Source organism: Pteropus alecto, unplaced genomic scaffold (genome assembly GCF_000325575.1).
Source record: "Pteropus alecto unplaced genomic scaffold, ASM32557v1 scaffold5, whole genome shotgun sequence".
In the NCBI taxonomy this organism is placed as follows: Eukaryota; Metazoa; Chordata; class Mammalia; order Chiroptera; family Pteropodidae; genus Pteropus; species Pteropus alecto.
Window position 1 is genome coordinate 30115651 of NW_006441953.1, and position 12779 is coordinate 30128429.

Sequence of the window (12779 nt, forward strand, 5' to 3'; positions counted from 1 at the left end):
TGTGGCAGCGGAAGGCTTCTGGCATTTCTGCTGCAGCCCGGCTGACGAGGAAATGGAACGCCGCCCACCCTCCTCTGCACGGTTGCCGTGAGCAACAGGCGGGCCTGAGCAGGGACGCTTCTCGGCGGGGTGACAGCACAAACGGACGCTGGTTCTTCCGCTCTTTTCTCCTACGTGGGCCATGGCAAGTGGGAGCCGCACACCGAGAAGGCCTGAATCGGGGACATTTCGTTCCGCGCCGCGACAGAAACACGCCCCCAATGCTGGGCACGTTTTAAATGAAGCCAAGTCCCTCAGGCAAACACTTGTTTTCTTTCCCCCATTTTATTTACCTTAAATACAAATGTTTCCTGTAACAGAGGAACGCGTTTTACGGGTCTCCTGTTCCAGGAACGATGAGCTGCTGCTCCGATGCTTTAGCCCACTTAATGCTCATAGTCCTGGGGCAGGTGTGTGATTAGCCTCATCGTGTAGATGAGGCACTGGAGGCTCAGAGATGGCAAGCAACTCGCTTGGGATCACACTGAGAATCAGTGGGGGATCTGGATTCACACCCAGAACGAACTTTCTCCAGAGGCATCTCTTCCCATTACGTGGTAACACCTCACCTACACACGCACACGCGCATACACGCACACACGCACACGTGAAGAGAAAAGGGGCTGATGAACATTCTGAGAGCTGTGTTCGTATGTGCCCAGATTGTACATAAATCAGAAGCTTACAATCGGCACAGCCCTTCTGCCATTTCCGGTAATTGTCAAGAAGTGAACTGACGCTCTGCCACTGACTCAGTGACCAGTCCAGGGCCAGACAGCTGGAAAGGGATCCAAAAAAAATACCTGGCCACTCTGCCTCCGGTCCGTAAATCACTTCCACATCTCCCATGGAGGGACCCCAGCCTCTGCTTACACACTCCTCACGCCGGGGCACTCGCTACCTCCCCGGGAAGCTCACAGCTCTACCCGCTGGAGCCTTTGGAACCCCCCAGGCTTTCAGGTACTGAGGGCAGGAAATGAGTGGATATGCCCTCCAACGAAAAGAAAGACAGACCCGCCCCAGGAAACACTCTCAGAGCTGCGTCCAGCATCCCGCGCCTTGCCTTCCCAGCTCCCTCACCTGAAGGTCTCATTCCAGGCGTGGTGAGGTTCCAGCCAACCCAGGACCTGGCACCCAGAAGGGCTTCGTGGCGTCAGTGACTGAGTGACAAACCAGACACAGGCATTCTCTGCTCTGTGAAGCCCTAAGTATTTGAAATTTTTGGTGCTCTACTGGAAATGGTATTTTTTAAAGTTTCATTTTCCAATTGTTCATTGCTAGTATATAGAAACACAATTTATTTTTGTGTATTTACCTTCTACCTAGAGACCTTGTTAAATTCACTAATTCTAACAGTCTGTAGAGTCTCTTGGGTTCTCCGCATCACAATCACAGCATCTGCAAGTAAAGACAGATTTTCCTTCCCTTTTGTCCAATTTTTAAAACTTTTATTTCTTTGGTCTTCTGTGTTTGAGGTCCTAGTTGGTACAATAGTGAACAGAAGCCGTGATAGTAGACATCTCGTCTTGTCCTTAAATTCAGTGGGAAATGTTCAATATTTCGTTATGTAGATTGTCAGTAGCAGATTTTTGACAGAACCCTTTTTCGGATGAGGGAGAATCCATTCTATTCCTGATTTGCTAAGAGTTCATATCATGAACCTGAATGTTACTAAATGCTTTTTCTTCATCTAGTAAGATGATCTTATGGGTTTTTCTCCTTCATTCAATTCCTGGTTGAACTGTATTCACTGATTTTAGAATATTAAACCCATCTTTGTTATTCCTAGGATAAACCCTACTTGCTCATGACTTACTAGCCTTTCTATATATTGCTGGGCTTGATTTGTTAATACCTGTTCTTGATACTTCTTGTGTCTATGGCCATTAAGAGATTATCTTACATCATTCATTGGTTTTGGAATCTGAATCACGCTGGCTTCATAAAATGAGGTAGAACACACTCCCTATTTCTCAATTTTCTGTAAAAGTTTGTATAGAATTAATTCAGTTTCTTCCTTAAATACTTAGAAAAATTTACCTGTTAAGCCATCTGGGTCTGGGCTCTTCTTTGTGGGAAAATTATTAATTACAGACTTAATTGCTTTCATAACTATAGGACTACACCAATCTTCTATTTCGTACGGTGTCAGTTTTGCTAAGTTGTACTTGTTCAAGGAACATACCCATTTCATCCAAGTTTCAAGTTCATTGGCAGATTCTGTTCATACTGTACTTTTATTGGACTTTTAATGTCTGCAGGAGCTGCAACATTTCCCCTTTTATGTTCTTTATATCGGGGACTTACAGTATCTTTTCCTCTTCGTCCGCATTGCTAGAGGTTTATCAGTTTATCGACTTTCATTACTGTTAAATGTGTCGGTTTTCTTCGTTGATTAACTGCAGTGATTCCTTCTCTGTATCATTTCCTTCATTCTGCTTTCTCGGAGTTTAACTGGCTCTTCTTCTTTCTCCTTAAGATGGAAACTTAGATATTTGATTTTCAGCATTTCTTCTTTTTGTCTAAAATACATCCTGCTCTGAGGACTAATTTAATTACAACCCACACATTTTGACATGTGCTCTATTTTGGTAAGTGTCACGTGCCCCCTTGAAAAGCACAGCATTCTGCAGCTGCTGGAATACTGTATTGTCAAGTTAGTCCAAGTCGGTAGATTGTGTCATTTAAATGTCGTATATCTTTATTTATTTGTTCTCTATATGTTCGATCGCTTGCTGAGGAGGTGTGCTATTCTCCAACTAGTGATCTATTTCTCTGTTTAGTTTCGGTAATGTTTTTTAATATACATTTTAAAGTTTTGTTATTAAGGGCACTCCTACTAAATTTACCCCTCCACACATTTTGACATGTGCTCTATTTTGGTAAGTGTCACGTGCCCCCTTGAAAAGCACAGCATTCTGCAGCTGCTGGAATACTGTATTGTCAAGTTAGTCCAAGTCGGTAGATTGTGTCATTTAAATGTCGTTTATCTTTATCCATTTGTTCTCTATATGTTCGATCGCTTGCTGAGGAGGTGTGCTATTCTCCAACTACAACTAGTGATCTATTTCTCTGTTTAGTTTCGGTAATGTTTTTTAATATACATTTTAAAGTTTTGTTATTAAGGGCACTCCTACTAAATTTACCCCTTTTTATTAAGAATCGGCTCTACCAATCTCTAGAGCTACTACTTGCCTTAAACTCTGGCATTAACGCCACGGGACCAGAATTCTTTTAGTGTATAATCTTTTTCCAACCCCTCAGTTCAGTCTGTGTCCTCATAACCAAGATGCATCGCTTGTCAATATCGCTGTTGTTGTGGTTGCTGAATCTAGTCTGAGAACGCTGGCTTGCTGGGGTCTGTGGCCCCCTGTGCCACACGGGTTGGGAGTCTAAAAAATGCCTTGCGGGGTGGCTGGTGGCGTGTTTGCTGCAGGCCCCCTCCCTCTGGCGGGCATTCTCGTCTAAGTATGGCATGGCTGTGGGAGGTGTCGTCTGCCTTTCCACCCTGCTCACTGTCTCCCCCCACACCCCAAACTCAGCAAACAGTCTACGGTGCACACTGACTTACCTCCAGTTTCCTGGCTTTCAGGCCAACCCTGAGAGATGCCAAAAAGTCCTGCTTGCCTCTCTAACCCCAGTGGGGTCTCTGCTCAGGGAAGCCCATCCCCAGCCCCACCCAGGATCAGCAAATGCCCGCGGGGTGGGGGGAAGTGGCCGGCAGCTGACCAGCCTGGGAAGGGCTCTTTCCCCTTTCCTTGGAAGTGTTAGCTCTAGACCTGCAGGTTCCACAGCTCTCCAATCTTTAAAAGCAGGGCGGTCTGCAACGCATGCTTTTCCCGAGTTGTCAGACAGGGTGTCTGGCCTGTCCCAACCTACCACGTCTTACCTGGAGATGTAAGTGTGCACCTGCTTTATGAATCCGATAAATAAACGAGCGCCTAGTACTTTGCTATACTTTCACAGTCCTTTCTTAAAAACAACCCCGTCCATTACCTAACCTCGTTTTACTGCTTCCCAGCAGTTCAGCGACCTACCAAGGATCACACACCTAGTGAGAAGAGACTTGCCACCAAAGCCTCCTTGCCACACCTACAATGGCAGGGACTTTGCTGGAAGCCCTGTGCCCAGAACTATGCCTGGAGTGCAGTGGGTCCTCGAAACTCGGAGTGTCCTGCACGCATGCAGAGAAAAGGATGCACAAGCAGGGGAGGAAAGGGCGCATGCGCGCAAGGTGGGGGGAGGCAAGGGACCGCGAGCCCAGGGGGGTATGGAAAGACCGCATGCGCGCATGCGCGCAAGCGGACAGGGGTGCGAGCAGCACGTACCAGCCTGCGGATGTCGCGCTCACACTCGCGCTTGATGCGGTGCACCTCGTCCTGGTGCTCCTGGTAGGCCGCGCGCAGGTCGGCCGCCTTGGTCTTGTCGGCCTGCATGCAGTTGCTGAGCGCCTCCTCGGCCTGCTTGCGCGCCGCCTTCAGCTCCAGGATCTCCTGCTGCAGCCGGAGGCGCTCGCTGTCGAAGGTCTTGCGCGCCTCTTCACGCGCCTCGGCCAGCAGCGCCGTCTTGACCTTGTCGGCCGCGCCGTCGCGCAGCACGTTGAGCGTGGCCTGCAGCCGCTGCAGCTCGCCCTCCTTGATCTTGGCGGTGCGCGCCGCCTCCTGCTCGTGCTGCCGGATGAGCATCTCGCGCAGCGCCTGCAGCTCCTTGGTCTTCTCCTCGTGCAGCTTGGCCCTGAGCGCGGAGATGTAGGCCGTGTGCCGCCGCTGCTCCTGCTCGCGCTCCAGCTTGGCCTCCTGCAGCCGCTCCCGCAGTTTGCCCACCTGCAGCCGAAACGGCGGGTCTGGGTCAGGGTCAGGGCTGGGGACACCTCCCCACATACCCTTGTGCCTACCAGTCCGCGAGACCCTCCCCAGGTCCCCACACCCCAACTCCCCCTTCTGCCACCCCCGCAGTCCTGAGGCTCACCAGCCACACCCAGAACCTTGGCTACTATTTTCTTGAGACTCTCCCCAGAGCTGGTAAAACATCTCAAGATGTTGGAGAGGAAAATCAAGACTTGGAAATTCCCTTCCAATTCAGAGGATTACAAGAAAGGGCCATTAATCAGTCATAAAACACACCCAGCAGAAATCATCTCTCTCACTGAAGCTAAACAAAATTTAAACTAGAAATACATTTGCAGCGCCCGGGCACTGGACTCTGGAGCTGGAAAAGATGGGGCAGATGGAGGCAGAGAGGGGCGGAGGCAGAGGTGCCATCACTTTGGAGCTGCTCCCAGTGCAGCCCCCACCTCTCGCAGCCCCAGCGGGGAGGGGACTCTTTTGCTGCAAGGCAGCCGAGCCTCAGAGATGTTTCGGTGACCTGCCTGGGGGAGGGGTTGCCAAAGGGCAAAGCCAGGCTTCACACCCCCCCCACCAGAGCTGGTGTTCCGCAGATGCCAGGCTCCCAACGCCATCGAGCGCCATCAGCAAACTACTGAAAACATTTTTCGTAAAACTCATCCACGGAATGTTTTCTTAATAGACCCCAAATGCTTTATTTGACATTTTCATTTCAAATACCAAACAATACACACATTCCCGAGGAACCCTTTACAATCCACTTGTTTTGTAAATAATACAGTCTCTCAAGAACCAAAACACACGGCCCCTCATGGACGAGCTGGGGGATGGCAGCATCTTCCCCAGACCCCACTGTTCGCAGCAAGTCACGTGCCGAAATTCATGTCAGGGGAAGAGTCTACTTATAACAGACAGAAGGAAAAGAAGCAAATAAAGCCAGTCAGGCAAAGACAAGCCTGCTATCCATCGAATTGCATCGGACAGTCACAATCATGGAGATCAAACGAGGGACCGGTCCGACTCAGGCCCCCAGGGGTGGAATCAGTCTTTTCCCAACAGATCAAGTGCCCCGAAGCCAGACTTCTCGGTGAGGGACAAAATACTTCTAGAATTCTCCTTTCTAGGAGGTAGCGCTGTCCTGACTTTCTGGGTTAACGCTGCAATGATCTGGAGTCAGGAGGAGGCGATTAAGTCACACCCCGTATCCGCACAGACGAGTGCATCTCCCTCGGCCAGTTACTGAGCCTCGAGATGCTTTGTGTGACATGTCAATTTCACAGGCCATGGCACCAGGTCATTTGGCCAAACACCAGTCTAGATGCTGCTGTGCAGGTATTCCTTTCCCATATGATCAATGTTTAAATCATTAGACATTGAGCAAAGCAGAACGGCCTCCGTAACGTGCATGGGCCTCGCCCAGCCAGGTGACGGTCTAGGGGAGAGACTGAGGCCCAGTGAGGAAGGCACCAGCCCCCAGATCCCCTCTGGACCCAAGGCTGCAGAGTGACTCAAGCCAGAGCTTCTAGCTGCCCGCCCTGCAGCTCCCAGGTCAGCCTCCATAATCGTGAGACGACTTCCTAAAAAGAGCCTCTCTCCCCCGTGTAGATATGTGTGTGTATATTTACACATGTAAACTTGTTGGTTCTTTTCTCTCTGAAGAACGCTGACTATATAACCCGCCAGAGCTGCCCATCCATCTCCTGTGAAACAGGGTCACCCACGGCTGCCCTGTAAGGACCGCTGGGAGGAGGACAGCCAAAGTCAGAGTGGGCAAAGGGACATGTGGTCACAGGGAGAAAACGAGGCAGAGGTGGGGGCAGGGTGAGCAAAGGGGTATGCCGAGGCCCGGCCCCTGGAGGGCAGGGCCAGGCCCAACTCCCGCCTGCAGCCAGATGAACCCCTGGCCCCACGCGAATGCAAACCAGTGTGGGCTGGCCGCTCAAGGACGGGTTAGTCAGCAGCTGGTGAGTGCTGGGTCACTCTCCCTAACACCCCCACTCCGACTGTGGGCCCCACCAGGTCAGGGACTCCCTGCACTGGCCTCGGAGCCCCCCACCTAGCACTCAGGATGCTCACAGGGCTGCTGGACACTTGGGATGGGGTGGACACTGTCCCCTTTCTCGCCAGCTAGAAAAAGCCTTTAGAGCCGGCTCCAAACTGTGGAGCTTGCTCGGGTCCCTCGCTTCACTGCGTTGTTCCCTGAGTGTGCTGTCGTACTGCTAGGGCCCTGAGCATCCGTGCGCCACCCTGTCTGAGGACAGGGGCTGTCCCTGAGTCCCGTCCGAACAGCCCATCACCCAGCCAAGGCCCAGGGCACAGGCACCGGGGTCTTGCTGAATGAATGAACCAATGCCCTCTGTCATACTATAGAGTTCGACGGTGTCCCTTTGCTACATTAACTACACTTTAAACGCAACATCAACAACAGTTGCCAACCTTTAAATGCAAGCGTAAAGTTTATGTTTTCTGTACCAGCCAAGAAGCACATTGCTGAATTCTCTGAGAACAGAAATTCTCCCAGCAGTGACGATGGGAAAAGTCCTCCGGAAGGGCCACGACGGTGGCTGGATTGAGGAAACGGGCCCACCTACGTGGAGGCAGCCTGGGGACGGGGAAGTACAGGCTGGGGTTCCCGTCGGCCCGGCTTCCAACGCAGTGTCTGTCACCTCTTTCAGCCGTGCTGGCTGCTGTCATGGGCTAAACTGTGCCCTCCCAAAATTCCCACGTGGAAGTCCTAACCCCAGGAGCTCGGCATGCGACGACATTTGGAAACAGAGTCTTCAAAGAGGGCATTAAGTTACACGAGGTCACACGGGGTGGACCCTGATCCACCGTGACTGGTGTCCTTATGGGAAGAGGAGATGAGGGCACAGATGCACACGGAGAGACGACCACGTGAGGACACGGGAAGAAGATGGCCACCCACACGCCAAGGAGAGAGGCTCAGAGGAAACCAACCCTCCCAACACCTTGACCTCTGACTTCTGGCCTCCCCGGCTGTGAGCAAACAAACTTCTGTCTTGTGAGCCACCCAGCCTGAGGCTCTTCACTATGGCGACCCCAGCAAGCGAGTACACCTGGGCAGCTCACTCCTCCCTGACCCTGGGTTCGCCCACCTATAAACTAGAAGAAACCACCTGACCTCACAGGTCACTGCAACGGTCAGGAGGGCCTCTGCGGCAGCTGGAGTGGCCTGCACAGCAGACACATAATAAGCATCAGCTGACCCCGAACTCTGTGTGACAGACAGAATCTAGATCCTGTGCGACTGTCTCATTCATTCCTTAAACAACTCAGGGAGGCAGAGGCATCAGAGGTCTCTGTTTAACTGAGGCACGGGACGATTCCACGGCTAGTCCCAAGACCTCGAGGCAAGTTAGGTGGTGGAGGTGGGGCCAAGTCCTGGCAGAAGGACCTTGGCCACGTGGCTTACCCCGTAACCACAGCTGCCGTTGCTACTGCAGGCCCCGCCCCATGGCTGTCAGCCCTGAGGGATGCCAGCAGGTGCATCCGTCCTGAGCTGCGCTGGTGTGCACGGGCTGGTGCCACCAGACACTGTGCTGGAAGAGCTTGGCTGCACTAGCCCTGGAATCCTGAGTGTCCAGGGACAGAAGGGAGCACATCTGTCCCCAAGGACCTCATGGACCCAGGTCAGGTACTCTGCCTCTGCTCTCCACAGAGCCATCCTGAGCTGGGGTCAGAGCTGGGGCCCAATCCCAGCCCCCTCCCCACTCGGGAGCTGGACCCCACCCAGCCCTCCAGCTGCTGCAAGAGTCCCCACTCTCGCCGAGATGGGGACACCCCTGCAACCCCCTAAGCACGCCTCCAGGTAATCCGGGTTGGGCCGGAGGACACCTTCGGGGCCCGGGGTATGGTCTCTCGTCCCCAACCAGGCCAGACCCTCGGCTTGGGCAAGCACATTCTCCATGCCCCTTGTCTTGTCACATGGGTGGTGGCTCCTCCCTAGGCTCACGGAGCCTGCCCCCCACCCCCACCCCAGCCGGCTCTGCCCTCAAACCGCCCAGGTCAGAACCCCAGCACCCAGCAGCACTGCGGCAGAGTCCGGGCGCCACACGCCAAAGGGCTTTCTATTGTTTCCATTAGATTGGATCCTTACGAATTCCTCAAGTTGGGTGGTTACTAAGATGCCATGTTACAGATGAAAAAATGAAGGTTTGGAGACTTTATGTCACTTATCCGAGACCGTGAAGCCAGTCAGGGGCCAAGGTGAGGCTGAAACCATGTCTGCGTGACCAGAGAGCCTGGCTCCTCCCATCACGACAGGCTGCTCTTCAATTAGACATCCACAGAACGCCTGGCACCCAGCCGGGCGTACTGAACCCCTAGAGCTGGAGCCCACCCTAGGAAAGCAGAGCGGCCGGTCACAGAGCCAAGCCCTCCCTGTGCGCTCCCTCCCCACCCGCACCACGGCCCATCAGTCAAGGTGAGGGAAACTACCCCAGGCAGGGCGTTAGGAGGCTGGTCCAAGGTCAGAGTTAGATGCAGTGGGCGGGACACTCACCCAGGTGGTGTCTGTACCACCGCTGGTGTTGGAACCACTTTAGCGAGTAGCAAGCTGAGGCCCAGAGGGGACACCCCCTCCTCGCCCCCCACCGTGCTGCCCGAGGGGGGCCCCGGCCCAGCCCTGGTTCGCGGGGGCCCGCCCTCTCCCACCTTGCTCTTTTCCTGCTGGAACTCGATCTGAATGCTGGTCAGCTTGGCCCGCAGCTCCTCGTTAGCCACCTGCACGGCGTCCACCTCCATGTCGGGCTTCTCGCCCTTGCTCCGGCCTTTCTTAGACATGCTTCCTCTCAGCGGAGGTGCCGAGAATCTGCGTTCACGCCCGCCGGCCGGCAGGCACCGCTCCCAGCTCCGCCGAGCTAACCAGTCGCTCAGGGCTCAGCTCGGTCCCCGCGTGAACCACCATCACTTGGGGTCCTGAGGGAAAGGAAGGCCAGGTTAGCGCAGAGACACACAGAGAGGAACAGGCAGTACGTGGGGCCGGTGTCCCCCTGGCCCGGGGCGGTCACATGCAACGGCAGCAGCATGTGCTGGGGCCTCCTGGCTGGGCCGGTTACTTGTTCACGATGCGGCTGGCCCGCCATTCACACCCTGGCCTAGCGCGTGTCAAACTGGGGCTGCATCAGAAACACCTGGAAGCTTGTGAAGGTGAAGAGTCCTGGGCCCACCCCCCGAGGATCTGATCTGCATGTCTCACAAGCTCCCAGGGGACCTACCTGGAGCAGCTCCATCTCTTCCCGTCCTGCCCTCGTCAACCAGAGACTGAAACCCAGGGTCCGTATGACTAGATCGAGCTTTAAACCCCAGCTCTAGAGAACATCTCTCTATATACACTCCCCTCAGACGCCCCGCCTTCCCCCCGGGGAATCGGCAACCCCCAGGCAGCGCGGGACAGCGGCCTGGCCCTGACCGATGATCACACTGCCCGGACCTCTGGTGGGCTACAGACGACATCCTGACGCACGTTATGTGTCAGCTCCTGAGTCCCGAGGTGAAACGAGCCCCGAGGTACACTCCCGTGGACCAGAAGGACGGACGCTGGAAGACCTCGGAACTGTCCTCGAGACCTGAAGGAACGATTCGCTACCTTCCCCTCCCCTCCGACCAAGCAGCTCCCAACGGGACCCCGAGCCCCTGACCCACGGTGTCTTGTGGTTGTGCCCTGGCCAGCGTGCTGGCCAGCGCGGAGTCCAGGCTTCTGAGCACCAGCTTCCCGCTCGGCCAGGTGGTGCTGTCCATCTACCCTGCCACGCTCAGAGTTCAGAGTCTGGCTCTGCCAGCGCCGGGTGGCTGAGCTCTGTCTGACAAGACCACCCCACCCGAGCACCCAGAGACTGCAGTCTGTGAACACCGCTGAGCCCCGGTCACCTGGGGTGCCTGTTCCCAAAGGCAGGTCCCTGGAGGGGTACAGAGCTCGATGCCCGAGGGATGTGGTGGGCCCAGGGAACCTGGATGTCCCCTCTGCACACCCAGGGGACTCTAGAGCAAGGTCCGAGGACCACACTCTGAAAAACGAACTTTTAGACTGTGCAGAGGCTGGCGGTTCCCTCCCCCGCCCCGTAGACTGGCAGAGCGCAGCTTACCCCAGGCCGCTGGCCCTGGGCCCAGCAGAGGCACCTAAGCCAGCCCGGGAGAGCAGTGAAAGGCCCTGGGGGAGGTGACAGCCTAGCACCACACCCCGTGGTCCCGCCAGGCTCCTGTCCCTGCCTGGCCAGGCCCGAGCTGGACGCCCGATCAACGGGGGTACCCTGATGAGCTGACGGCCCCTCCAGCACTCGCCTACCCTGGGAGACCCCCAGGCCTTCGATTTGTTGACGCTGACCTCAGATCCCACAGGGTGACACCGCCAAAACCCTCACGGTGAGGCCCGGAGTACCAGCTGGCACCGCCGCACGCCAGATGCTACGCCCGTCGCTGCTTGCCCATCAGCGCAGCCGCCCTCTGAGGTGCCCGGTGTCACAGGCGAGCGAGCTGAGGTGCACAGAGGCCGAGGGCGGACAGGGGTCACACAGCCGGAACGAGGACACGGGGTTAACACGGGGTTAACAGCAGGAAGTGGTGAGCCGGGGCCGGACCCACACTCCTAGCTCTGAGCACCAGGGCAGCGTGACCCCACACCACGCCGCTCCTGTCAGCCCTTCTGGGTCCCCTCCCCCGCCCTGCCTGGCGCTGTCTCCCACATCACAAACTGCGCAATGACTGACTTCGTGTCCGTGTCCCCTACACTGGGGTGAGAGTTGCAAGTCAGCAGGGCCTGGCTCCGGTTCGTCCCTGGCTGTGTCCCCTGTGCCTAGCATGGGGCCCAGCGTGCAGGGGGCACGCCCTGAACGGTCGCTGACGCAGTGAACAAATGACGAGGAGAAGCGGTCATGTGCCGAACCCCATGACGGCAGCTGGGAGCCCTATGACCCTCGCAGCGCCCGAGGAGGCAAGTACAGTCGCTAGGTCCATCTCAGAGACGTGGAAACTGAGGCACAGAGAGGCCGAGTCCGCTACCTGCGGCCGCACAGCTGGTAAGGGTGGTACTGGGACCGGCTCGCCTTGGGGGAGGCCGCAGAGCGAGGACACTGCAGGGGGGAGGAGGGCCAGCCTCCGGAGGTCGCGAAGACGCGAAAGCCAGCAAGGAGGACTCTGAGCGAGCAGCCGCAGACAGGAGAACCGGAGAGCCTGGGAGCAGGTGCTCGTGCAGTCAGGAGGGAGCACCCAGAGGTCGAGGTGAGGACGAGGAGCCGGCCCTAGGGTTCAGGAGCGTGGGATCAATGGCCTCAGCCGGAGCTGCTCTGTAGGGTGGGAGCTGAGAGCCAGGCGGGACAGACCAGGGAGGTGGGGACATGAAGCCGGGTAGGAGGTTCTCATCAGTGCCAGCGTGTCCAGCGGCTAGAGACAGACACTCAGTGGCCATGAGCTGAAGTCAATGATCACCTGCCAGCCCTGGGGACACGGGGATATCGTCCAATCTAGAAACTGGGGAAGACAGAGGGTGGTGTTTCTCGGGGCGCCCTGCCAGGGGATGGGGGGGAATCCACACCCACCAACGGAACCCAGAGGGAACATCTGTCTCCACGTGAGCGTGAACTCCACTGGCCCTGGTCTGACTTACTAGAGCCCAGTCCGTAATTCCTCCCTGCTCACAACCACAGCAGTTCTCGGAAATCTGCCCGGCCTCCGCGGAGCTGCTGCCCCGGCCCCGTGACCCGACAGCCAGAAGCGGGGCGTTTTCTCCCCTTACGCCACTCACTCCCAGGAACGCACTGCAAGGACCTACCCAGGGCTGCGGTCCCTGGACAGACACGTGGATGCCTCTCCCATCAACACCACGCTCGGCCAGAGGGGACAGTCTCCGTGACATCAGCCGTGGCAGTGAGTGCCACACGG

At 55.9% G+C, this 12779-nt stretch overlaps 1 protein-coding gene across 3 annotated transcripts in view; it reads right to left on the minus strand.

Moving 5' to 3' along the window:
• JAKMIP1 (janus kinase and microtubule interacting protein 1) overlaps positions 1–9824 on the minus strand; it is a 53028-nt gene extending 43204 nt beyond the window's left edge. For 2 of the 3 annotated variants that reach the window (XM_006919003.2, XM_006919002.2), the window contains exons 1-2: positions 9558–9699; positions 4368–4862 (exon numbers count right to left, since the gene is read on the minus strand). In XM_006919003.2, the coding sequence (XP_006919065.1) occupies positions 4368–4862; positions 9558–9686 (624 nt within the window). In that variant the 5' untranslated portion in view covers positions 9687–9699. Of the gene's footprint in view, positions 1–4367; positions 4863–9557 lie in introns of all 3 variants that reach the window. The other variant, XM_006919001.1, reaches the window with a different exon arrangement.
• Positions 9825–12779: the final 2955 nt, after the last annotated feature.